Source organism: Ambystoma mexicanum, chromosome 9 (genome assembly GCF_040938575.1).
Source record: "Ambystoma mexicanum isolate Mex_15411 chromosome 9, UKY_AmexF1_1, whole genome shotgun sequence".
NCBI classification, from domain to species: domain Eukaryota; kingdom Metazoa; phylum Chordata; class Amphibia; order Caudata; family Ambystomatidae; genus Ambystoma; species Ambystoma mexicanum.
Genome location: NC_090931.1, coordinates 1,552,003,305 through 1,552,030,252, shown reverse-complemented (window position 1 = coordinate 1,552,030,252; position 26,948 = coordinate 1,552,003,305). Strand labels below are relative to the sequence as shown.

General features: G+C 47.0%; 1 protein-coding gene across 5 annotated transcripts in view; it reads right to left on the bottom strand.

Moving 5' to 3' along the window:
- Window positions 1-3,402: 3,402 nt before the first annotated feature.
- LOC138489504 (zinc finger protein 271-like) overlaps window positions 3,403-26,948 on the bottom strand; it is a 150,187-nt gene continuing 126,641 nt past the window's right edge. For 3 of the 5 annotated variants that reach the window (XM_069617246.1, XM_069617245.1, XM_069617247.1), the window contains one exon: window positions 3,403-10,082. In XM_069617246.1, the coding sequence (XP_069473347.1) occupies window positions 8,458-10,082 (1,625 nt within the window). In that variant the 3' untranslated portion in view covers window positions 3,403-8,457. The remainder of the gene's footprint in view (window positions 10,083-26,948) is intronic. The other 2 variants (XR_011274804.1, XR_011274805.1) reach the window with 2 other exon arrangements.

The window sequence follows — 26,948 nt, the reverse complement described above, 5'->3', positions numbered from 1 at the left end:
CTGGCTGGGCGATATTTCTTCGGCAAGGACTTGCTCAATGCCGGGAGATTCTCCGGAGAGGTCCAAGCCGCAGCCACCCTTCTCTGCAAGGCGATATGGAATGGCATCACAGGCTCAGTTGGTGGACCATGGTCCAGGATATCAGTCAGGTCAACCTGCTGAAAATCCCCGGGGGGGGGGGGGGGGCAGACTACCCCAGGTAATCCGTGACCCTCGACATCAGGTGCCGATAAGAGGAGTCGGCATGCGTGCCAGGCTCAGGCCTACCTCCGGAGAGGTGTCTAGCCCACTGGCATCATGTAAGCACTGGCGCAGGTCCTCAAGTTGACTGTGACCAGAAACAATGTCATCAGGAACCAATGAAGGAACCTCACCTTCCTCAGACCCCTCATCCACCTGAGAAATATAATCCAGAGGCTGGAAAGAGGGTATAGAAAAAGGCACAAAGACAAGTTTAGCCTTGGCCATCACCTTTCTGGGGGGTGCCACCGCGCCACAGGGTACCTCCGACAAGGCTGCCTCGAAAGGCGTCGAGGGCGTCGACGTTGAGCGTGGCGCCGACAGCTTCAACGGCATCGACACAGGCCTCAAGGGCAAAGCCCAGAGTGTGTCTCTAGACAGCCTGGGCGCCGATGGCGTCGACGACTTCTTCCGAGGCGGGGCCTCGAGAGAGTCCGTCGACGACCTCAGCGCCGCCAGCGTCGATATCTTCTTCGAAGCCTTCACAGAGTCTCGCGGTCTCGATGGCGTCGAGGACCGGGACCTGCAACGGGCATGCCTAGAGCGACCATCCTTGTCTGACCGGAACCTCGAAGGCGCCCGGTGGTCGCGACGACTGCTCGAGCCCGAAGGCGGACAAGCGGTGTCTCTAGCGCGGCCACGACCGGCGTCCTCAGATGGCGCGGCCGGACCGGAGCCCTGCAATTGAAAAATCACCAACATCTCCTTTCGGAAGGAATCCCATTCCTCAGGAGTGGAATGCTTGTTGGGACAAGCTACCAGCCAACGGGCGGAGTCCTCAGAAGAGGACGGGGAAGGCGGCCTGTGACGGCGCTTCCTGGAGTGCCTCGAAGAGGCAGAGGAAATGGCAGGACCAACTCCCAGACCGAGAACCCCCGGACTCCCGACGATGATGCAGAGAGTCACCCCTCGAATCGTCCGTCGAAAGACCAGTGGAACGCAACTTCTGGGGCTTGGCCACCTTACCGACAGACAGCTTCTTCTTACACTCCCGCAAGGCCTTCGATGTGAGCGATTGGCAGTCGACACAGTCGTCCGTATCATGGTCCTCCCTGAGGCACCAGAGGCAAGCGTCGTGCGTGTCGGTCAGCGACATCTTGGACCCGCACACCCGACACTTCTTAAAGCCAGACTGCGGGGTGGAAGTAGCCGAAGACGACATACAATAGCAATGAAGAAACAGGTTCGAAGAACTGAAAGAACAGGATTCAGTAGAATCGAGGCACGCCGAGATCTCCGAAGTGAACACGTTTGTGGAAAAAACGGAACTGAGGCTACGGGCGTCGTGCGTCGTACTTATAACATCCGGTGACGTCGGCTCGTCTGAGGCCCTTGAGGACGGTGTATCGACGCCATCAACGCAGGACGCAGATGCCAAAAAGATTTTCTGAAGAATCACAGCTGTGGTGATTACTGTCATAGATATGGAATACGTCGGAGGACCCAATCCACTCGAAAGATGGATACTGCCGAATGTGCCTGAACGTTGATGAACTAGGCACGTATTAACCTCATGTCCTGAAAGATTAAATCAGTATATGTTGTATTATGGTCGATTTGTCCATAAAATGAATTATGTCCAATCAGGAATTCTGGAGATGGGTCTGAATGTGCAATCTGAGGCTGTATATATTGCGTTATATGGAGTATGGAAAACAATCCCGCCTAGAAATAATGAAAGCTTTTAATACACATTGGCTTTTGACATGTATTAATGTATTAAGGAAATGTTCAGTAGCCTTTTAGTACTGTATGGATAATTGTTTTATATTATGTATTGTATGCATGTCTGAGTATTTACTTCTTTTTCTACAATTAATTAATCTTTAGATAGTATGTATGTAATAGTTTTATGAACTGAAAAACAACTTAATAATAAATAAAAATAATTTATCCTCAACCAAGTAAAAAGCTATATATTTAAAGTCTAGGAATGTTGCCTACTGCAGCACTTTTACATAGACGGAACATTAAAGTGTCTGCAAAGTGTATTCTATCGAATGAATTTGATGAAGACCTCTGCCATCTAATGTTCTCATGCCCTGTCACAAAACCATTCAGGAAGCATTTCCTGAGGTCTTCGTAAGTCGTGGCTGTAGGACTAGTAGGGAGGCTATGGCATTGTGCTTAGACTCAGCTGAGGTACCTGTTGTCTTTGCAGCTAGTAGCTGCTACCTTTAGTGGGTATGGAGGGTTCACTCAAAGAAACAGAGAAACCCTCCATAGCTCCGTTGGAAAGATATTGGGGCTCATTACGGGTCTGGCGGTAACCCTGCCGGTGATACCGGCGGGCTGCCGCCAGACCCGAAAGAAATTACTGGCGCCTGACTTCCCGGTAACACCGGGGTATCGCAACCCCAGCGTTCCGGAAAGTCAGGCGCCAGCAATTTGTAATTCCCCATTCCCATAGAGTCCATGGCAATGGGGACCAAGGAAGCACCGGCACAGTTATTAACAGTGCCGGTGCTTCCGTGAAGGTCTACCTACTATGGCCGCTGTGCCCGGCAGGGTCAGACCTGCCAAGCACAGTGACTCCGGCAGACAGACCCGTAGTATGCCGGTCCGGTAACAACAGTACCGGTAGGCTTACTGGCACCGTTGTTACTGGACCGGGACCCTTGTAATGAGGCCCATTGTGTTGTTTTGGTTCGGGAGGAGGCATGTATCATATTTTAGCTGTTGTTATGATGAATTGCTGATCTGATTAATTGATGTTTTATAGTTCATCAAGTATGTTTCATATCATTGTGTGATGTATTGTTGCTTTTATGACATTAAGTCGAAATAAAGCCTATGAACTGGACTAATGTGAAGCCAGCCGCATGACACGGTACGCGCAACGTCGCTTGGTGATGTCACTGAAAGTGTAGACTAATGGATGGCGGACATATTATATGTCTAGAGTTCAAAGATGTTTCATTTTGGGTGACTGAAACTTTATAACAAAATATTCAGTTTACATTCTTACTAATGCAGTGCAGAGAGATACAACAAATTATGTAATGCAATCTAAAGAATTATTCAAATATTTTGCAAGGGCATTGATATCGTTCCAAGAAACTGCATCACATTATTTGCAATCACGTGTTGTAACACAATTATTTCAACATGCAGTGCAAAGCGATAGATTCAACATCAAAATCAATTATGGCTCAAAACAGCTTAGTCATTACCCTGTTGTGTATTGACCTACAATTCAAGATAAACAGTATGGGACCTAGTGGATACAATATCAAATGATATTACATAGTAATATGGTCCTATTTTACAGACAGAACACATGCATTATGCATATATCAAACAACGTTAAGGTTAGCGATAAATCAAGAAGGCGTAGTCATGTTTCTGGACCTACCATGCAATAACATCATCCACCTATAAAGGACAATACAATAAATATAGCCTCAGATGATGTCACACATCATTTACATGCAATATCATCATCCACCTATAAAGGACAATGCAACAAATATAGCCTCAGATGATGCCACACATATTGTCTACAATAACATTATCCACCTATAATGGACAATGCAACAAACATAGCCTCAGATGATGTCACACATATCGTCTACATGCAATAACATTATCCACATATAATTGACAGTACAATAAACATAGCCTCAGATGATGCCACACATATTGTCTACAATAACATTATCCACCTATAATGGACAATGCAACAAACATAGCCTCAGATGATGCCACTGTAAAGACTGGTAGGGAGTGTCTGTACTTCCGCTCTCTATATGGTAGAGGAGAGGCACAGCGGACCCCAGCCAAGATTCTCTATAAGGTAGCAATGGACGAGCAATCGAGGCCTAGCTTCTCAGTAGGTGATGCAGGCTGGTTCTTAAGTACAGTGTAGTCCCTGAACCCCCACAAAGGAATGTCCACACACTGTATTACTGAAAACACAGTCTTTATATAATTAATATTCAAAGGTATGTACACGATCACAATAACGCACTTTGTACTCGGAAGTCAATAATGATAAATATATACACGTCCAAGTGGAACCACTAATGTTATCGAATCTCATTAAAGTGCATCAACTGTACGGTTAAAATGTCACACAGATTAATAACGAGGAAACCAGCAATAGAGATAGGCAGGAACGTAAGATGGTTGGAACCATAGGCAGAACACTGACCCCTACCACTAGGCGCAGTTCTGAGTGGAGATCCCCCCACCTGGGCAACCTGTAAATAAAGATTATATAGCACAAGCCCAGTCCATATAATGTTCGATAGTCTTACTTCTTCCTGTTAAGGTTTTACCCCCCCAATGTACCTGGTGGAGTAGAGTTCTCCGACGATGCGCCGACCGATCCTTCTTGAGTGCCTCCCTTTCAGGTGGGAGCCACGGATCGTCGAGAGGTGTCGGGGAATCGACGGCCCTTCTCGAGTGCCCTCCCTTTAAGGCAGGAGTCACGGGTCGTCGAACGTCCGACGGTGAACTACAGCAGGGAAGTGGCAGCTTCGTTCCTAGAGGTGCTCGTCGACGACAGAGCTTTGGCGTCCTGCAAGGAAGAGGCATGCGGGGCACCTCGGTGATGATAGTTCTGGACCGCAAAGAGATGATGAAGAACTGTGGCCCAGCAAAGGCATCGAGTCATCGGCGTCTCTGTGGTCTTTAGGTGGCGGGAAACCCACCGGTGGATACTCCTCAGCGTGTCGACGGTCAGGCCTTCTCCAGCGGGAGACAAGCGGGTGACGATGCAGACAAGAGCGTCCGATGATCAATTGAAGTTCTTAGGCAAACGGGAGCACGGCGGCTCCGGTCGGCGACGGCGGTCGTCGACAGAGGCAGACAACAGTCCGGGTGCTTCTCCTTGGAGTTCCGCAGCAGTCCCCGTATCGGGTCGGCAGCCTGTCGAAAGTCTGTCTACCAGGGAGCGTTGGCAAAGATCAGCTGTGCACGATGGTCCCTCGTAGCTCGGGAAGAGGGCGCCTTACCAGGTCCTCTCTGGGTCAGTCCTTGGAAACACAGCAGACTTCAGATTGCGAGGGAGAGCCACAGCACTCCTTCTCGTCCAGCGGGGGTTTCAAGGTCAAGCGTCAGTTACTCCAGTTACTCGTCGTAGTGGACTTCAGCTTCTGAACACGATTCCTAGCAGTGAGAGGTCCCCAGATATACTGTTGATCTCCCATTCATTCCGCCGGGTCACACTCAAGCATCCAATCACGACTACGGGCATTCTTGCAGGCCGGCAGCCAATCAGGCACACGAGGTATTCAGGCCATTCACTTCTCTCCAGACACTCACAACAAGTTGTGTATTGGGACAAGTACCGAGCCATTCAACACTCCAAGCCGCATTCATACCGGTTTCGGGCAGGGTTGTCTCAGTCATTGTGTCAACCACCAGATACTAGAGACCCACAACACAGAATGCATATTCGTCACACACTCTATTCACCCAGGTCCCACTCACAGGAGGTACCCACAACATACATCACCGGGAAAGCTCCAGCTAGTCTGGTCAGGCATTCACAAAAACACCATATATGGCATTTCCACCCAACAGCCAGTCGGGGAAGAGTCAGTCAGGGCTTCCCAGGACTTTGGGAAAACAAGGTAATGGGTAATAGAAAGCAAGAGGCCACCGGGGCCATCTTGTTTTCCATCAGGAATCAACTGATCCCAATGGCAGGGCTGGGGTATCCCAAAATGGAGAATACTCCGCACACCTGTCAAATTCAGCATGGAGCTGCCACCAGCCCATACCCTGCTCTGCGGGCCACCCACAGGTGCCCAAAAACATACACTAGGGGCACAGGGTTGTACCCCCAACCATGGGTGCCATAAGGGTATCCCACGGGTCCGTTCACCAAACCAAAAGAAAGAGCTGCACCGCCAGGAGTCCCACATGAACTCCTGCGCGGAAAACACGACAGAACACACGATAAAGAGCAGTAAAGGACAAGGATACAGAGGCCCTGTCCCTCCGATGCATTTCCAGCATCACAGCCACACATATCGTCTACATGCAATAACATCATCCACCTATAATGGACAATACAATAAACATAGCCTCAGATGATGTCACACATATCGTCTTCATGCAATAACATCATCCACCTATAATGGACAATACACATACACCCTAATTTATGGAATTATTTGTGCGTAAAATGCACATTTGTGCGTTATTCTGCCTGAAAATCCCTGTTTGAGGTATGTGGATTTTCAGGCAGAATGGCGTGAAAATGTGTGTTTTATGTGCAAATAACTCCATGAATCATCCTCATAGCCTCAGATGATATCACACATCTACAAGCAATAACATATTTCACTTTTAATGGACAATACAATAAATATAGTCTCAGATGACGTCACACATCACCTACATGCAATAACATCTTCCACCTATAATGGACAATACAATAAACAGTGGTGTCTTGTCAATTAAAAGGGCCTATACTAAAAAAAAAACTATTGCCAATCCTAACCTCTAAATACAAAATAATGTGGGAAATAATGTTATGAAAAAGAAAGAAATGTTTAAAAATGATATGTCAGGTTTTCTGGCCCTTGGCCTCCCTTCCCCACGTTTTTAGCACAGGACAAGGCGGTTCACTGGAGCAAAGCACAGTCTCTGGCTTCTCGGCACAAGGTTACAGTTCACTCAGCATCAGAGACTCCAGAGTGTAAGTCTCTTTGCTTCTCAAAGTCTCTTCACTCAAAGGGCCTGATGCACCCAAATATACAAGTTTTTTCCCCCCCTTTCAGATTTTCACAAGTATCTACTTCAGGTGATTCAGTATTCACACAGGATGCCCCTCAACTGGGCTCAGATTGCTTTAGCACACAGTTCCGCACAGGCTTCACTCTGCTGGGCTCGAGCCTGTCTTTTCACCTTTCATGTTTTACACAATGTTCGCAAGTTCTTCCTTTTTCGGGCTCATATCCCTTCTATACCATCAGTCTCCCTCAGCCGGGTTCGGACCAATGTCAATTTCACATCAAATATTGAAGACTTTCTAATGTGCACAGGGTTTGGCTTGACCCATAGCAGGACCACTTCGATTTCACAATTCACGTCTGCGACCACTCTGTCTATGGAATAGTATTTTAGCTTCAAAGTTCATTCACTCATCTGCTGTATTAATAATCTTCTTCATACGATGTTGCCGCTTGCATCCTTGTTTTCCACGCAGACCAGTCTGGTATCCGTCTCCCCAACTCACCGGCTGTGCTGCTTTGTTGTAAGAGCCAAGCACAGTACCACAGTGGCAATTCACCTCTCGTCTTGACTATCAGTTCCAGAGAGACCCAGGTACCTTCCGACACACAATGCAGGATACTTTAGCTTCAATTCCGCGTCTTACGCTTTCTACATTTGAAGGCTCATGAAGGATGCGGTTTGTCGGTGAAGAGGTTGAAATCCTCTTCGGTCTTTCCGTCTTCCACCTTCTTTTAGACTGCCATCTTGGAACTGCTGCTTCCTCGTGTGCTTTGCCTTGCTCAGAGTGTGCTTTCGTGCTCTGCCATTTATCCGTGTGAGGAAGTGTGATGGAAGTCAGGGGTGTGTAATGATCAGTAATTGCCTGACCTTGCCTGACCTTGCTTGACCACTGTATTGGGACATGTCAGGTATACAGCTCTGGTGTTAGTCCGTTTTCGCTCACGTTGCACTGTCCGTGAGAAAGTGTGTGGAGAAATGGGGGCAGGGGATCGAATTCCTAGGTATCCCACCGGGTAGGATGGGGCGAAGGTGCCACGGGGAAGTGGATACCGCATCTCACCGTCCGGTGTCCCACTTCCACTCCCCGAAGACCCCCCCATCCAGGTGATCCTCCTGCACTGGTCCACCCCCAGAAACTGGATCCAAAAGCAATGGTCATGTCCTGGCCACCTGCATGACAGATCCTCGGGACCAACAGGTGAGACACCTTCAGGTTTCTCACAGTTCTCCGACCTTCACCTTGGGCAGATGTCCTGTTCTCCTTCAGGTTTACTGGCTTTATCTGCTGAGACACTCGGTACACTGAACCCTGCCAAATGCTGTAGATTTTCATTACATTTCCAAGCACAACACAGTGATCCATGCTACTGGCATTCTGATTCTCATACAAACGTACCAGGCAGAGTAAAAGAAGGTGTACCGCATGGGTTGTTGTTGGAGTCTTACTTGTTGTTGGGACGTCACTTGAGCTGGTCATCAATTCTTCAAGCACCCCATGCAACCTCCCGCTACCTTCCCCAGGCCTCATCACACTTCATGCTCTCCTAAGGTTTGTTGACAGGATAGATCTTCTGACGCTTGTACACATTCTACCACTGAAACAATCTTATCCCTTGCATGGACCTTCTGATGCCAGTTTAGACTAGAGTAGTAACTAAAGCGTTTTTGACACACTGTGCATTCATAGGGCTTCTCCCCTGTATGGAGTCTCTGATGGCGCTTTAGAGTGGAAGAGTTTGTGAATGCTTTCTTGCATTCTGTGCATTCATAGGGCTTCTCCTCTGAGTGGATCCTCTGATGATAGTTCAGATTGGAGCAGGAACTGAAGCATTTCTGACACACTGTGCATTCATAGGGCTTCACCCCTGTATGGATCCTCCGATGCCAGTTCAGATCAGAGGAGTAACTGAAGCTTTTCTTGCACTCTGTGCATTCATAGGGCTTCTCTCCTGTATGGATCCTCTGATGGCGCCTCAGAGCAGAGGGGTCTCGGAAGGATTTTTGGCAAGCTATGCATTCACAGGGTTTCTCTTGTGAGTGGATCCTCTGATGATAGCTCAGATTGGAGCAGGAACTGAAGCATTTCCTACACACTATGCATTCGTAGGGCTTCTCCCCAGTATGGATTCTCTGATGACGCCGCAGGGCGGAGGAATAAGTGAATGCTTTCTTGCACTCTGTACACTTATAGGGCTTTTCTCCTGTATGGATCCTCTGATGGCAATTCAGATTGAAGCTGGAACGGAAGCGTTTCCGGCACACTGCGCATTCATAGGGCTTCTCACCTGTATGGATTTTCTCATGGTTCTGCAGATTCAACCGCTTTGTGAAGCTTTTCTCGCACTCGGTACACTGGTATGGCCGCTTCCCTGTATGGATTTTCTGATGGCTGTACAGGTTTGACTTATGAGTGAAGTTTTTCTCACACTCCGTACACTGGTATGACCGCCTCCCTGAATGAATCTTCTGATGGCTGCACAGATTCGACTTGTGGTTGAAGCTTTTCTCACACTCTGTACACTGGTATGGTCGTTCCCCCGTATGGATTCTCTGATGACTGCCCAGATTTGCGCTTGTAGTGTATGTTTTCTCACAGTGATTACACTGGTATGGTCGCTCCCCAGTATGGCTCTTCTGATGCTGGTACAGATGTGATTTGAAAGTGAAACATTTCTCACACTCCGTACACTGGTATGGTTGGTCCCCAGTATGGCTCTTCTGATGCTGGTACATAAGCGATCTGAAAGTGAAACTTTTCTTACACTCTGTACACTGGTACGGTCGCTCCCCAGTATGGATCCTCTGATGACTGTACAGATTTGAGCTTGTAGTGAAGGTTTTCTCGCACTCTGTACACTTGTATGGTCGCTCCCCAGTGTGGATTCTTTGATGACTTAGCAGACTTGAGCTCTTTGTGAAGGTCTTGTCACACTCTGTACATTTGAGTGTTCTCTTTCTAGAGTGGGATGTCTTCTGTGTAGTTCGACTGGCGCTGCCCGTGAAGCCCTTGTCCCTCACACTGCATGTCGATACTTTCTTGTTCGAGTGGATCCTCTTGTGTTTCATGAGTTGGGAGTGCTCAGTAAAGCTCTGATCGCAATCTCTGCATTGTTCAGGGCTTCTTTGGAGGATTTCGGTAGTGGGCTCATTTTCTGTTGAAAGAAGCAAAAGGTTCCAAATATTATTTTCTGTTATTGCGCAACTTAATATTCAACATACCAAGTGTAGAGCTGTGAATGATTGTACCCATCCCCCAGTAACACACTGAGCAATCTAGAGGGAATACCTTTGTCTCCCTGGCGATAGAATATCTTCTGTTGTGATCAATATAATAAAGAAATCTCTGCCGACTTTACACTTACTCTTGTGCACTTAACCCAGGGCACTGCAGGACTAGACTTGTTTGTTGCACCCCACCTACTCCCGTCTGTACGCTAGCTTGACCTAAAATGTAGTAGGAGTAGTTTGTTTGTTTGTCCTGTTGTCCCCGTCCCCCTTTTTTGTCCCCCCTCCCTAGCTCGTTTGCAACTGTAAGACTTCATGCACTTCCACTAGAAGAAATGCCCTAAGGCCTAGTACGCTAGTTTTTTGTATAAGCGCCGATAAACAATTACACGTTATTAGAATCTAAACATGCATTTTTTTAAAGTTTAATTCTTTTTAAACCTGGAAATCTGAATAAAAAACATATTTGATTTCACTAATTTAAAAAATAAATGAGTACAGGAGCAAACATCAATGAGTGCAGAAGGAAACATTAATGAGTACAGCAGCAAACATTAATGAGTGCAGAAAGAAATATTAATGAGTACAGCAGTAAACATTAAGGAGTGCAGACGAAAACATTAATGAGTGCAGAAGGAAACATGAATGAGTACAGGAGAAAACATTATATATTTTTATTTATATAGCGCACAGCGGTCCTGGGGCATTGTGTGTAATACTTGCTTAGTACAGACTTTCATAAGAGGATCAACAGTGCAAACAATATTGACAACCGTAGGAAGATGTATGTTCATTGGTTACAGAGGAACAGCATAACGGGCCTGAAAACAAATGTTGCTGGTTACAGAGAAGTGACATGATTAGTTGAAGAGTTTGGTTTTCAGCATTTTGCGGAAGACTGAAGACTATAAGACTTAATTTCTGAGTTCAGTGGGGAGGGCATTCCAGTTTTTGGGTGCTAAGTGTTGAAAACTGGACCCTCCTGCTTTGGATCTTTTGAAGGTGGGGACATAGATCTGGTTAGTGAGATGCAATCTCGTGGGTCTGGATGAAGAGCTGGGAGTGATCCTTTCCGAAAGATAGGGGGTGCGTTAAGTGAAAGGCATTTGTGTGTAATGGCCATGGTTTTAAAGAGAATGTGTTCTTTTACTGGCAGCCAATGTGCGTGTTTCCTTGCCTGAATTAATGAGTACAGCAGTAAACATTAATGAGTACAGGAGCAAACATTAATGAGTACAGGAGCATACATTAATGAGTGCAGAAGGAAACTTTAATGAGTGCAGAAGGAAACATTCATGAGTACAGGAGCAAACAATTGCAGAAGGAAATATTAATGAGTACAGCAGTAAATATTAATGAGTACAGGAGCAAACATGAATGAGTGCAGAAGGAAACATTAATGAGTGCAGAAGGAAACATGAATGAGTATAGCAGGAAACATGGAGTACAAGAGGCCATGCAATTGGCAAAAAGACGCCTATAACGAGACCTGTAATTTAACATAACAAACCCAATGAAATGTGACCATCCCCTCTACCAAACAGCATCGATTGATGGTAACGACCTAGTTACAAATCTTGCTTTCAATATTTTGTTTTAGTGTGGTTATCATATATTTTGTATTTTTTAAAAACGATTCCTAAAGGAATGTGGATCTTATGTCAAAAATTCTGGTTTCAGTTGAGGAAATGCACATTAACCCTTTAAGTGCCATGGGTATTTCTCCCTAGTGCCAGGGCCTTTTTTGGTGATTTCGGTATGTGGCCATTCAATGGCTTGTAACTTTTTTGTTACATGAGATATCTCGGCCAAAGCTGGCTCCTTTTTTTCCCATATGTAGGCAGTCGTAACGCCACCCAGGAATCCCAGGTTGCTGTAGGGGGGTGAGAGAAAATAAGCAAAAAGGGCGAAAATTTTGGGTTTTTTAAAAAAATGCCAATAAAATGATGTACAAAGAAGCCTTTGTGGTTTTGTCCTTGTAAGAGCTAGGAACAAATGGCTTGCTGTGCTGAGTTCCCCAATTTCCTGGCTTTCAAGAACAGGTTGAGTGGAAATGGAAAAAAATTATTTTGATGTGGTTATCAACCGTTTTGTGAGAGGTAGGCAATTTTGGCCATTTTTGCCAATTGGACATGCATGGACGGAATGGAAGAAAAGGGCAGGAAAGCTGAATTGGAGGACAGAAAGGCAATTATTTCTGAAAAGTAGACAAAATTACAATTTTAGGAAGGGGTGATTTGCGTAGGTCAGGCAACAACTAGGTAGGGGAAACTGCCATCGATTGGGGGAAAAGTGGGAAAATGACCGAAAACAAAAAGGTATGTGTTGGACATGGTTGGCTTGGTACGGCAATGGCTTCTATCAATTTCGAGAAAAGCAATGCTCCGCTACATTCCCCCGACTCTTGCAGTTAGGAGAACACACATTTTTTGTAGTGTTTTACAAAACAAGCAATACCACAAGCCAAACACTGAGCCATGGTACACAGGAGTTTTACGCTCACGGCCTGCACTTAGCATGTGTAATCGGGAAAACCAATGTGGTGAGGAACGGCAGCCATACATTTTTTGAAAGAGCACAGGCAGACCTTTTCAAGGGTAGGTGACTTGTGCAGGTTACAAAAGTGTATGGTGGCTAAAGCAGCGTCTAAATGCAGGTCACATTTGGGAAATGAAAGGGTTGTGAGACAAAGGGCACCAGCAAATGGGACAAAACGTTATGAAAACCACACAAACACAACACATGGCCGACCGTCCCGCGTTCCCACAGGTGTCCCGATGAAAATGGTACCTCACATGTGTGGGTGCACCTACCTAGCTGCCAAAGGGAAATCCTAAAACACAAGTAACCCCATGTCTGTTTTCAGAGCAGAATCTCAGACATTCTGCCGCGCGGCTCAGCATACAGTTATGGGCCTCGGGTGTCCAAGCCACCAAGGAAAACAGGGAACCCCATGCATTTCCGAAAAGAGGACACCCGTGGGAATCTGCAGAGGTATGATTTGCGCACATCGTGTTAGGCAGAAACCTGTGCAGTTCCCTCTGGGACCACTGCAAAAGATTTAAGACTACAGATGTTTGGCAGTAAACCCACTTGGTAGCAGTCTGCACCACCCAGATTTACCTGGTAGCTGTGGCTGAGCAGTCAGACTTCCCTCAAGAAGAGTTAGGCAGTATGCAGAGTATACACAATAGGCACTCAGGTACAATAATACAAGCAAACACTGAGCAGAGCTTTGGTATCAAAGTATATAATTATTAATTTAAAAACACACAGTTTGAAACACTCCAGCACTCTTATTGTAAAATATTCTAAACACAGTTACTATTGTAATATATACACCCATTTTCCCTTATCGGATAAGTCACAGTAAAACACCACTTATTTTCATACAGAGGTGAGCGCTTAACTAGATTGCACTCCAATAAGTTTGTGAGAAAGGGGGGGGGAAAGACAGAATATGGAAAGGTACACCACTCTAAGGTTCAGGAACACTACAAGCAAGGCAGAAGAGCAAAAGTCACTTGTGAGCCAAAGTCCAAAGGCTGGGCCCACTCAGAGAGAGCAGAGCACAAATGCGCCCAAGATCACACAGTTACACTAGGCTTTGAAAGTCTTGCAGAGGGTTCAAAAAGGGTTTAGAGAGGCTTTAAGAAAGTTTAGCCAGGGTGTCCTAGACTAACCCAGGTTCGAAAGCCGGGGACTAAATCTACCCCGTACAGTCGGTAGCAAGGGAAGCCAGGCGGGACACGGTACCTTAAGTGGGAAGGATCCTCCAGCGGTGGCAGTTGTTCCTGGTAGTGGGTGCAAGTTGCGTCGTCCGGGGGAAAGAGAAGATCGTTGCACTAACAGGGAAGAAACCAGCTGCAGAGTTTTCCGGTTAAAGGTGGTACATTTGTTTCGCGGTAAAACGTGGTATCCCGGTTGTCGGGGTGCTTGGCACGGGCAAGATGGCCACGAGATACGTCGGGAAAGCGAAAAGACGGTGAAACTGGTTATCCCCACCAGTCAAAGGAAGAAGACTCTCCGGCGGGAGATCTCCTCTGTCGTTGGGAAAAGTGGTGAGGCAGTCTAGCAGGGCTCCACCGGTGGTGGTGTCATGGCAGGTCGGCTCAGCTTCTCCCTCATCGGATTCGTAGGTCCTGTGGCGACTTCTGAAGTTACAGTCCCCAAAGCCCTGCTTTTATGCAGCAAACCCCCATTCACTCAGCCTAGCTGTCACTCAAACATGCTAAGTGGTGAGCCGGCCGGCTCACCACTTGGGCCAATCAGGATGGAGTGCGACTTGAGTTGCCTAGGCAACTCAGTCCAGGGTGCCTAAATTCCCCTCCACCCCTCCTAAGTAACCCAAACAGAGTGGCACTACTTTGGAGGGTTTCTGTGGAGAAGCCTGCCAAAAAGTGGAACAAAGGGCTCGACTTGGGTAGGAGTCACCGAAGAGAACACAAACGCCATTTTAGAATCAAGTTTTGGCAAAAAATACCAACCGGAGAATTAATATTAATTAAATAAACCGGCGGTATGTTCGAGGCTACCGTAAAAAATTAAATAAAGATAGTAGCCTAAAACAATGGGAAATCCCATAGGAAAATATTTGCGGTTGAATATAAAATGTAGTATCCACTGCCACCAGCCAAAACTCGATCAGGGGGGACGGAGACGTGCCCCCTCGACTAACAGACCCCGGGGCAATTGAATTGCCCCAGCCAGTACGTCCACAATATGATGGTTTGTACTGGTTCTGTTCAGAATTTAAGACTAGTAAAGTCAATGGTGACTTTACATGCCTTGGGAGACAGTAGTCAGTCCCAGGGTATGGAGTCTATACTGGGGTGTCACTATGACACCCCTGTGTTACTGCACGGAGGGTGCTGTGTAACACATCACAAAAACACATGAAGCCCTATGGAGTAAAAGACCCCATAGCCCATTAAACACATCTAGATTCAAAGAAACACACTTAAATCATGCCCAAGAGTGAGGGTAAAAGAGTCTCACTCTTGGCAGGAGAAAAAAATAAACCCCAAAAATCCAGCAAAGCTGCTGGGGGATTCACTAGGTTAGGAAATTCAGCCTAAACAGAGAATTCTCCCCAACACTCGCCCCCCCCCCCCTCCTGACTAAGGGATAGGAGGATTTAATCCACTCCTGGATGAACCTCATACCTCTAGTCGATGACATACATCCTATAGAGTCCATCAGCATTTTGATGGTGACACCCTGACCTGTGCTCAATGGTGAAATCAAACCCTTGCAGGCAGATTGACCATCTCAATAGTTTTGGATTTTCTCCCTTCATTTGCATTAACCATCTCAAGGGTTGGTGGTCAGTCTGAATGACAAAAGTAGAACCATACAAGTATGGCCTAAACTTCTTCAGTGCCCACACAATAGCAAAGCATTCTCTTTCTATTGTTGCCCACCTTGTCTCAGGATCCTTCAGCTTACGGCTGATGAAGCAAATGGGGTGCTCCCTACCCTTCTCATCCAGTTGGCTTAGGACTGCACCTATACCTACATTGGAAGCATCAGTTTGTACAATGAAAGTTTGGTGGTAGTCAGGAGCTCCCAATACTGGAGCTTGGCAAAGTGCTTTCTTCAGTTTTTCAAAGGCCTGATTGCACTCCTCATTCCATTTGACCTTTTTAGGGAATTTTGGAGAGGAGATCACATTCAGTGGAGAAGCTATGGTCCCATAGTTCTCAATGAAATTCCTGAAGTACCCAGTGAGGCCTAGGAAGACTCTCACTTGGGTTTGAGTAGTAGGTGTTGTCCAATTTTGCACAGCTTCAATCCTGCTGAGCAAAGGCCTTATTTCTCCACCTCCTACCTCACGCCCAAGGTAGACCACCTTACTTTGACCTATCTGGCATTTACTTGCCTTGATAGTCAAATTGGCCTGTCCAAGAGCCTGCAAAACATGTCCTAGGTGGTTCACATGATCCTCCCAGGAGTGGCTGAAGACTGCAATGTCATCCAAGCATGCCATGCAGAAGTCCTCCATCCCAGCCAGAACTTGGTTCACCATCCTTTGGAATGTAGCAGGTGCATTTTTTAATCCAAAAGGCATGAACTTAAACTGGTACAAGCCAACTGGGGTGGAAAATGCAGTTTTCTCCTTGGCATGGTCTGTCAAGGCTATTTGCCAATAACCTGACGTAAGGTCAAATGTGCTGAGGTACTTGGCTGCACCAATTTTAGCCACCAACTCATCTGTCCTGGGTAAAGGGTGGGCATCAGTCTTGGTGACTGCATTTAGAGCTCTATAGTCCACACAGAATCTCAAGTCTTTGGATCCTGCCTTTGGTACTAACACAACTGGGCTAGACCATGGGCTAGTAGAGGGTTCTATTACCCCGAGATCAAGCATCTTCTTGACCTCCCCCTTGATATGGGTTCTCACATTCGGTATCCTCTGCTTTTGACTGGCAGACAGTCACCAGTGAGTATCTCGTGCTGTCCCCAAGGGGTCAAGCCTGGTGAGAGTGAGAACAGGGAGGCAAACTGATTTAACATAGATTTGCACTCCTTGTTGCTCAGGTGTCAGATCTGAAGAGAGATTGACTCCTTCAATTTTTTCATCTAAAGGTACACCTCTGAGGAGATCAGGGAGAGACTCACTCTCTTCTTCCTCTGCTGCTGAAGCTAGAAGCAAGGCTCCTACTTCAGGTCTGGAGACGTACGCTTTGAGTCGGTTGGTGTGGAAGACTCTAGGAGCTTCCCTGGGTCTGCACAGATCCACCAGATAGTTGACCTCCCCAAGTTTTCCCACAACTTTGAAGGGTCCCATCCATTTGTCTTGCAGGGCCCTCTGCCTTGTTGGGAGCATAACGAGAACTAGCTGCTCTTGAGTGAACTCAACCATGTTAGCCTTTTGATCATGCCAATGCTTGACCAAAGCTTGTCCAGCTTTCAGGTTATCACTAGCTTCTGCCATCATGTGTGACATTCTCCTTCGGAGGCCTATCACATAGTCAGTCACTCTGACTGGCTTGAGGGGAGGAGCGCCTTCCAATCCCTCCTTAATCAGGGCCAATTGTTGGGTGTCCTGACCCACGTTTGAGCTATCATGCTGCAACATTTGGTGCTGTGGGCTTAGAAAATCCAAGATGGCCAAAAAGCCCACGTGCGCCCGAATCCAGGAGAACCACACAGTTTGCGCACACCAAAATGGTTGCCTAACCTGCCACCCACCAGTGCGAGCATGAGTGGAATGGGTGCCAAAGGAAAAACACCAGTGCCATGTGTTGAACCTGGAGAATATACTTCCATGTAATATCTCTTGTTTGAAATGCTTGAATCCAAGGCAGATCCCAAAAATGGCTGCAATACTAGTATTCACCACTATCAGAAAGCCGGCGTTTTAAAACCACCAGACTTGTGTGTAAAACTGAACAAATGAAACAAAACCAGACCAAGGAAGGACTTGCTAAGAGGTGGATACAATGTAAAACTATACTCTGAAATGACTTGAAGGAAGTAATTATTTAATGTGTATGTAAAAATCGTAAGTGATTTAAACTGGGGGACAAAAAGTGACATTTTATCTGAAACCTGGCTTAATGAAACTGAATTCTGCCTGACAACTTCCCCCCAATTGGAGTGAAACTGGATCCACAGCAGTTCTCAGGCCTGGCTGCATTCTGAGGGGAGGTTATCCCTCTCTGATTGAATTACCAAATGACTGCTAGAGACTAAACAAAGGACCCAGGCAGAGGGTTTATTGGGGGGGAGGTCATAAATGGCTTCCTCTTGAACAATGGGCCTTCCAGGGCCCAGGCAGATGGTTTATTGGGGGGGCGTAAAATAGCTTCCTCTTGGCAGAAGCTGGGAGGGGCGGGGTCTCTGAGCTTGGCAGGAACTGGATAAACTGGTTTCTACAACATGTGACCTGGGATGACACACCCCTGTTGGCCAGAATATGATTTTAAGAAAGATGTATAACTCATGGTGCGGACTTGTCAAAATTATCTAAATGATACCATAATTCTTGTGATTTTTCTGCCCACATTTTAAGAGGTTTTAGGACCTGGTGGTATGATCTGGGGGGTTGCTAGCGGAAAATAGGGTTTCACTCCAAATGTATGCATGTGAAAAATCTGACCCTTCCTTATATAAATGCATACATGCCTTGCACACATTTGTATACATTTTAATGACAAACCAATGTTGCATAGCCCACTAAAATCGAAAATATGTTGCCATTTTTGAATGCAAGCCTCCAGGAAGAGCAGAGTTTGATCAGAGTATACCCCATGTGATATGTGATGGGTGCATGTAATTTTAAACAAATGTGTACCTGTGCAAATATGTACTTGGGTCAAATATAGATTTGTGTGCAATTTGACAGGGAAGTATCCTTTCTGCAGACCATAAAACAGCATCACCATGACACACATTTCCTTCCCCCAATCAAAGCAGTGCGGAAAGCTTGACCAATGGGCAGTTGAGAGAGGGGCTGGCTAGTGATGCTGCACACACACCCACTTTCAAAAGACATAAAAAGAGCCACCGGAAGCTAGAGAGGACATTCAAATCCAGTTGCTGCAACGCGCTCTGCCGAACCACACAACATCCAGAAGATACCAGATCCAACATTTAGACTTTAAAACTCCAAAGAACTTGATTCAGAACTCAAAGCAAGGGCCTAAACCCAGAAACTGAGAACTCTTCTCAGTAGGCCTCAGCATCCAGCAAACCCAACAGCGGTAGCAGCATACAGGAGCCGTGCAGATCAGCGCTGTGTCCAGAGAAAGCTGTGCAGAAAGATTCAGAAGCAGTGCTGTACCCAGAGAAAGCAGAGCAGTATCCAGAACCAGAGGCCCAGAGTGACCCACACCGCTGTTTAGCAGAACCAGAGAGCTGACCCAGATCACTGTGAAGTGCCGAGACCAGAACCGGAGTCCAGTCCAAAACCTGACCAGATCCGTGGCGAGGCCTATTTCAAAAATATATTGTGAGTACCTAGCAGAACTGTGCAGAACCAATCTAATCCAAACTATTTTAATCTAACCAGAACTGCCTCCTAGAAGTTGTCACTTGTCAATTCTGCAGCTGCATAGCTGTCACTTGTCATTTTGAGTTTACTTAAAATCCGAAAAACTACCTTTATTTAATCATCCATATCTCTGGAACCGTTTGGGCTACGAACCTGGTTTAATTTTCCTCTGAAAGCTTAGAATCTAACCTTTCCAACAAGCCTAGAACCGACTTTCTACTCCTTATATTTTATCCGCAATCACGATTCACACACTTGCAAATTTTACCGCGATTTGGGATTTGGTTAAAAATCCAGCCACGTGTAACCATCAGCAGTCATTTCTTTCCTTGCTAAAAATTCGTTTGCCTCTTAATCACCATCTCTGAATCATTGCTAAAAGTGAGCCTGCACTCATCCCTAGTATCTCTCACTCACCCTGAACCTCCTAAAGGGAATTAAAAGCATTTTCAGCATATTTCTCACTGCATTGTCACCATATTCAAAGCATTTTGACTGTGTTTCAAAACTCCTATCTGTTGTATAAGCTGCTGGGGGGGAATTGAACTGAATTCTATTTGATTACATTCCTAAGAACTGTGTGCTCTCATCTTCATCTCCTTACATTGCATAAAGGGGGGGGGTGAATTGTCCAAGAAAGTGATTACATTGTCTTTTGCTGAAATCCTATCAAGTTATTTTCTATACTGCATTTTCATGCCACATTGCATCTATTTGAAACCATAAAAGTATTGTTGCTATCTTATCCATCCTATACCCACTCATCATTGATTATAAAGAAGTGTGCTAGTGCCAGACTATCCATTATTGATTACTGCTCAGATTAAGTGTGATATTCAATTATTAATTCATTATAAAAGTGTGATATATACATATGCTAACTGACGGGATACATACATCCGGTCGGATCACCACGCTGTTTTACGCTGTAAAGCACTCTTCAAAGGGACAGGTCTGTTTTGCAAAAATAAAATACTAATTTCTGTAAGTCAGGACAGAGATCAATCTCTAGAATGACGACCTTGGTAGACATGAAAATAGCGAGGGAGCACCTCTTACATAAGCTATTTGTGAGAGGTGAGTGGACTCACCAGGACCAAACGGTCTGGTTGCAGGCCATCGCGCAACAGGTCACTGAAACAGGGTCAGACATATGGAGAGATCAGGGTCCATTACATGTGGCCCTGAGTGAACTATATATGGCTCCTAAAGCCAAAGATGAACACAATAAGATTGCCAGGATAGCGGCATACCTGTACCTATATATGGGAGACATGCAGGATAAATGTACTGAAAGCCAAGATCTGGCAAATAGGCGACAGATGGCGTTAGAGAAGGTCCAATCTGACCTGGTCTCTTCTGAGCAGAGGCTGCAGAGGAGCCAGGAGTTAGAAAATGATAGTAGGCAGTATATCATTAAAATAAAAGAGGATATGGACATCCTGCAACAGGTAAAGGCTGACCAGGATACCAGATTTCTGGCCTTGCAAAAGGAGTACCAAGAAGGTTTGGACTCCCTACTACAGAGCGAGAAAAAGCTGGAGCAACAATTAGATTTCAATAGGGCATGTGCTGAGCAGGTAGTCACCCTGCAAAGCCACCTAGATAGGGAAAAGGAAGAAAGCAATACATTGATTCTGAAAGACCTGGATACCCAGGCAGAGTGATCAGGAGCGCCAGAGAGCTGGTGCCTTCCAAAGGCAAAGGGACGACCTGGCGGCACAGATAGACTCTTAGTCAGGAAAGGGCCATGAAGTCTGCCATTTAAAAAGGAAAATGGAAGAAAATCACATTGCCCTCCAGGGACTAGGTGACCTCCAAAAAGAACACCAGAACTTGTTAGAGCACACCAGGAGGGTGGAGGAGGCTCTGGCAAGAAAGGAGCAGGCCAGTAGGGAAGGGACTCGGGAGGTAACCCTCCTGCAGCAAAGACTGGCCCAGTACTCCAGGACCAATCAGGAGGCAGAGAGAGAAAATGAGGCTCTCTGTCAGCACAATGATAGGCTCCAACAACAGGTAGCGATGCAGGAGAGACGGATAGGTCTAGTAAGGCCTTAACTGAGGAACTGAAAGCGCAGGCTCTTGCATTGCAACAGGGAGCAGGGGCGGATAGAGACCAGGTTCGCTGGGAGAGGGAGACTCCTGAGCATAACCTCAGGAGCCCTAGTACCAGAGGCCTTCATATCTCTCAGTCCCTGGACTCTGGACTCTGCCAACCCCATGTCCCCTCACGCACATGAGCCCAGGGCCACGGGGTTGGCAGATTACTATCCAACCAGAAGTATGGGGCTCATAGGCCAGTACCTCCCAGGAATGGAGGGGCGGGCATCCGGGTATGGGCACCCAAGCACAGTGCAATTTAGTGGGGAACCCCAGGAGAGTAGGCCCATTAAGGGCATCCTGAAAACTTCTGCCCAGTTAGGTCAGTGGGGGGGGGATACCCATCAAATCCTGACAGCAAGGAGGAATCTGAAGACTCCTCTGAAGGGCGCAGGACACAGGAGACCAGGTCCCCACATTCTGCCAGCCATTCCCAGGCTCGCAGAATCCGGGAAAACCTGGAAGAGCAGACAGGAACCTCTGGGAGCAGTGCCTCTGAGTCAGAGGATGAATGGACCAGGGTTACCCGAACCAAAAAGGCCAATAAGGCCAAAAGGGCCTTGCTTAAGGACCCATTGAAGCAAATAAAGGCAATAAGGAGTGTCATCACGCCTTAGCATAAGAACGCCAAGTATTCCGTTTGGGAACACTTGGAGCTCTATGAGCAAATGATGGAGACTTTCCATTTGATGGACAGCAGTAGCTGCATCCAGTACGTCAAATGGACATTCTCCCCAGAATACTCCAGTTTCTTTGCGGAGCTGGAGGACCAAAATCATTTAAGATGGTCCACCTATAAGGCGGCCATCTTGAAACATTTTTCTGTTCACAGAAATCCTCAAGAGGCTCGCAAGGTAGCCTACAATTTGCAATGTGGGGAGGATCAGGCCCCACAAGAGTTTGTGCAAGAATTAAAACGTGCTTTTGCGCAGACCACCAGAAGGGTGCGCATAGACAGCAAAGAGTTTGTCAATACATTTTTCCATGCTCTCCCTAAATATATAATGACCCAGCTCGTGAGAGATTTTCATGAGAAAAGATCTTTAGACTGGGTCATTGAACAGGCTACCCGGATCTATGAGGTGCAGAAGCCTATTGAAAATAAAAATAATGCGCTGAAATACCCCAAAACCAACAGCACCCCTGCTGCTGCCAAGGTGGCAGAGGTAAAGGTTTCCCCGTTTTAGATTTGGAGATAGGGGGGGGGCCTAAAAACCTGCCTGCACCAAATAATTCACAGCCCAGAAGGCCCTCGGGCCAGTCACAGACAGGGAGTCGAGGAGGTAGTCCCACAAATGTGGTCCCCCGCTCCCCTGACTATGTAAGTCCCCGCTACAAGGGAAACCGACCAATCCTGGGTTATGTGTGGACTCCTCCAGCCCAAGGGGGGGGGGGGGGAGATCCAGCCAAGCACGTGACCCGGGGAACTTCCCTCCTAACTTCCCCCAGGAGGGCAGAAATTCTCCAAATCCTGGGCAGAACTTTTTTCCCCAGGTATCCACCCAATTTTCAGCCCCAAAATCATCCATCCTTCTTTCCCCAATTCCCTGAGCCCAGACAACCTAATCCGGGAGAGGGGAGGCCAAGGGTGGAGGGGTACCAAAATCTTCCCAACCAGGGGTACTACCAGACAAGGGATCAAGGGATAGCTACCCTTCCCGGGATCAGCCCAGGGGAGAGAATAGAGCCCCGTATCAGCCTGAGCGGGTTTCACAACTTGAGCGCCAGGTCCAAAATATGGCACGAGATCTGGGTCACATACTGAGGGCTCAACAGAACCCTCAGATGAGCATGCCACCGCCGAATGCCCCAAACTCTGGACCTGGTGCTCCAGAACAACGACGGGGGCAGCACCCCAATATCACAACGGTTCCCAGGGAGGAGGCACAAGGGGAAGGGGGGTGTAAAGCCTTGGAGGAAGCTTCCTTCCCAACTTGTAAACAGCCCCTGGAAAACCAGGAACCGGAAACAAAATCTATCCCTGAAAGCCTGCCTCCCAAGGAGCAGAGGGGGGGTAGGAGAAACAAAGGACCCAAACAGACCCACTTTGTGGAGGTGGTACAGGTCTTCCAATTTGAGGGAGAGGGATCCTCAGAAGATCCTGGGAAAAGGATCTTCTCCTTCAGAGATGGGGGTACTCCTCCCAAAGAAAAATGGGTCCCAAGGGATTCCAATCCAGACTGGGGAGACATGGAGACTGAGCTACCGCCGCCCATCATCTCATCCCAGAACCCACAATGCCAAAATCCCCTGATTCAAACCCATCCTGGTGACGGCCTACAAAAAGGGGGGGGGGCGGCCCAGAACCGGAACCAGGGGAACCCACAATGGCTCTGATCTCCAGTTGCCAACTTTTTCTTTCAGATTCCCAAGACTCTCCACAGAATTCTGCCCAAATCTCTTCTCTAGCAATGTCCAAAACCAGAGAATTAGCCCACCAGTTGTCTAAAAATGTGCATTATCTATGCCCCCTTGAGGAGAAAGAGGGAAGATACTATGCCCCGGTACAAGTACAGGGGAAGGGTACAATTTTGGCACTGGTGGACACTGGATCCCAAGCTACCCTTCTGTCCAAAAGGGCCTTTGAGGAACTAAATGCAGGAAGGGGGGAGAATTACCGAATTCTTCTCACCTCTCTTCCCGGACAAGTGCAGAACTTTGACGGGAAGGAAATTCCCGTTGAGGGGACTGCAGACTTGGACATTAAAATTGGGCGACACAAGGTGAAACACCCGGTCATAGTAGTGACTCCAGAGGGCATCCCTTGTTTACTAGGGAATGACCTCTTGAGAAGGTTGTCACCCCTAATAGATTGTGTAAACAAGGTCCTCTGGACCCAGACTAGCCAACCAATAAAATTAAAACAGAGTGTCAACCATGTTAGTTTAAACGGCACCTGCCACATGGTTGAACAAAAATCTGACCAAGTAGAATTTCACTTCCAGAACAACCAAATTCCAGACGTGACAGTAATAGCAGTAGGACAACAGACTGGTGATGGGGGGGTCCTCCCTATTTCTGAAAATCAACCTTCCTTCCAGTTTAAGGTGGTATTCCACACTGGAAGGAAACACCCTGAAATTCTTTACTAATCCACAATCAGAAACTCCCACTCCTATAGTCCAGAAAGATGTGAAATCAGCTCAGAGCCTGGCTGATATTCAGCAAATTGGAGAGCAGTTGTTCATCCCTGTTCAGTTAAATGTTGGGAAGGACTCTGTTCTCGCTCGAGTGTGCGTGAACAATGATAAGAGCTTCATCAGCGAAGCCATGTTCCGCCAACTCCCAAAAGATCCAGCCATTCCCACATTCAAACTGATAGACAAATGGGAAATGGACCTGGAAGCACCCAATTCCAAACATCTCCTGCCAAGCAGGTGTGTGCTCAAAATTTCCATTGGCAACAAGAGCATAGTCCACAATTGTTGGGTCATGCGAGACGTCACTGCCGCTTTTTACTTAGGCAGTGACATTCTCAATCGCTTTGCCATTAGTTTGGACCTAATAAACTTCAAAGCTTGGTCCCGATTAGCGGATCATCCCATGGGCTTTGATGATCCAGAAAAAGCATTTAGGTCAGCTCAATTGCTACCTTATGCAGTTGAAATTCAGATTAAAGAGGAAGTCTCCATCCCAGAAAGGACCCGACAATTCTCCCTGGAAGTGAAAGTCAAAAGAGGGCAAAAATTGCAAAACCCTGATGCTTATATAAATCTAAATGCTTCTCTCCAACAGCAAGGGTTAGGGGTAAACCCAACACCATTAGTCAACATAGAACATGACACCATTCCAATCGAGGTGGATAACAGCGACTTAAAGAGTATTACTCTAGCCGCAGGCACCATTATTGGAATGGCGGTTGATGACCGACATTTTTCCATTGATCTAGGAAATGAACTGTTAGGACCAATCCCCAAGGACTGTTTTGACGGTGACAGTGATGACAACACAACACCAGACAGGATTTTCACCCGGCATGGGGGGGGGACTTCCTGGTGTACACTTCTTGCCCCTATGGTAAGGAAGATGTGACTTGTGACTTCAGGAGGGATAAGGTGATTTTCCAGGTCCATGAGGGCTGCCTTTCCCACCTGAGGCCTCCAGTCCAAATCAGCACTCTGACCAGGGACTTCTCCACCCAGCTGGAGGAGGCCGCTGAGATAGCCAAACCAGAAGTCTTTCCAGGCTTCAGGCAGATGGTGGAAGAGAGTGAACCTAGCTGATGCCTGTGTGACTCTGGAACAAAAGCAAAAGTTGAAACAAGTTTTCTTGGATTTCCAAGATCTCTTTGCGGTATACTCATATGACTGTGGCCGCACCGACATCCACACAACAATTCCCACGGACCATGGAATGACTCCAGTGTTTGTGAAGCAATATTGTTTGCCTCTCGCATCCATGGAGTCCCTTACTGAAATAATTAAGAACCGTGAGTCCCAGGGAATAATCCGTCCAGTTCACAGCACCTTCAATAACCTGGTGCTGGGAATATTGAAGCCAAACGGCCAGTGGAGACTCTGCGCCGACCTCAGGGAGCTCAACAAACTGATCCATACTTCCCGATGGCCTCTGCCCTACATTGACCAAGGGCTGGCCCAGATCCAGGGGTCACAGGTATTCACTGCAATAGACCTGACCAATGGATACTGGACCATCAGTAGGGAGGACCAATACAAACTGGCTTTCACCTTTGGGGCCAGCAGTACACATGGACCCGGACTCCCTTCGGATACCTCAACTCCAGCAATGAATTCAACATTTTCCTACATAAGGCCATGCCCGACCTGGGTGCGAGAGGTAACCTGGCTTATGTAGATGATGTCCTCATCAAAAGTTCATCTGTGGAGGAACACATAGCGGAGATCTGTTATGTTCTGACCCAGTTGAGGGCCGCCGGAGCAAAACTTTCCTTTCAGAAAGCACAGTGGTGTAGAACCCGTGTTAATTTCTTGGGGCATGAGATTACTCCTCAGGGTCTCTGTCCCCAAGAAAAGAAAGTGGAAGCACTCCAGAAACTGAAAGACCCCACAACTCTGCGGGAACTAAGGAGCCTCCTTGGACTGACTAATTACAGCAGAAAGTTCATTGAGGGCTACGCAGAGATCACCAGACCCCTGATTCATCTCCTGAAGGGAGGGGGGGGTTAAGTGGGAATGGGGTCCAGAACAAGCCGAGGCAGTAAGACAACTCAAAAGAAGCCTCTCACAAGCGCCTTGCCTAGATTACCCTGTCAGAAACAAGGAGTTCTTCCTGGAGACGGGGTTCTCTAATACGTGCTTGACGGCAGTATTATACCAAAAGCATGACAAGGTCAATAAAGTAATCTCCTATGCGAGCAAAACTTTATCCTCTGTGGAGGAAAAATTCAACGATTGTCAGAAGGCACTCCTGGCACGGGTGTGGGCATTGAAGAATTACCGCCCGTTTATCCAGGGGGAACACATGATAGTGGAGACTCCACACCGGCCTCTGCAATATCTCCAAAGTGACAGAATCCGGGCCGGGAATGGGAGTAATTCCCTAATTACTTCCTGGATTCTGTCAATGCAAGGCTTTCCTGTGGAGGTCAGATATGGCCAAAACAAGAAGTCCCCTCGCGCAAGGTCTGGCTGACTTGCATGATTGTGCCAGAGAAAACTGTCTTGAGGACGAAAGTCTAAAAATCAAGGACAACACGGAGGCATACCTTAATTCC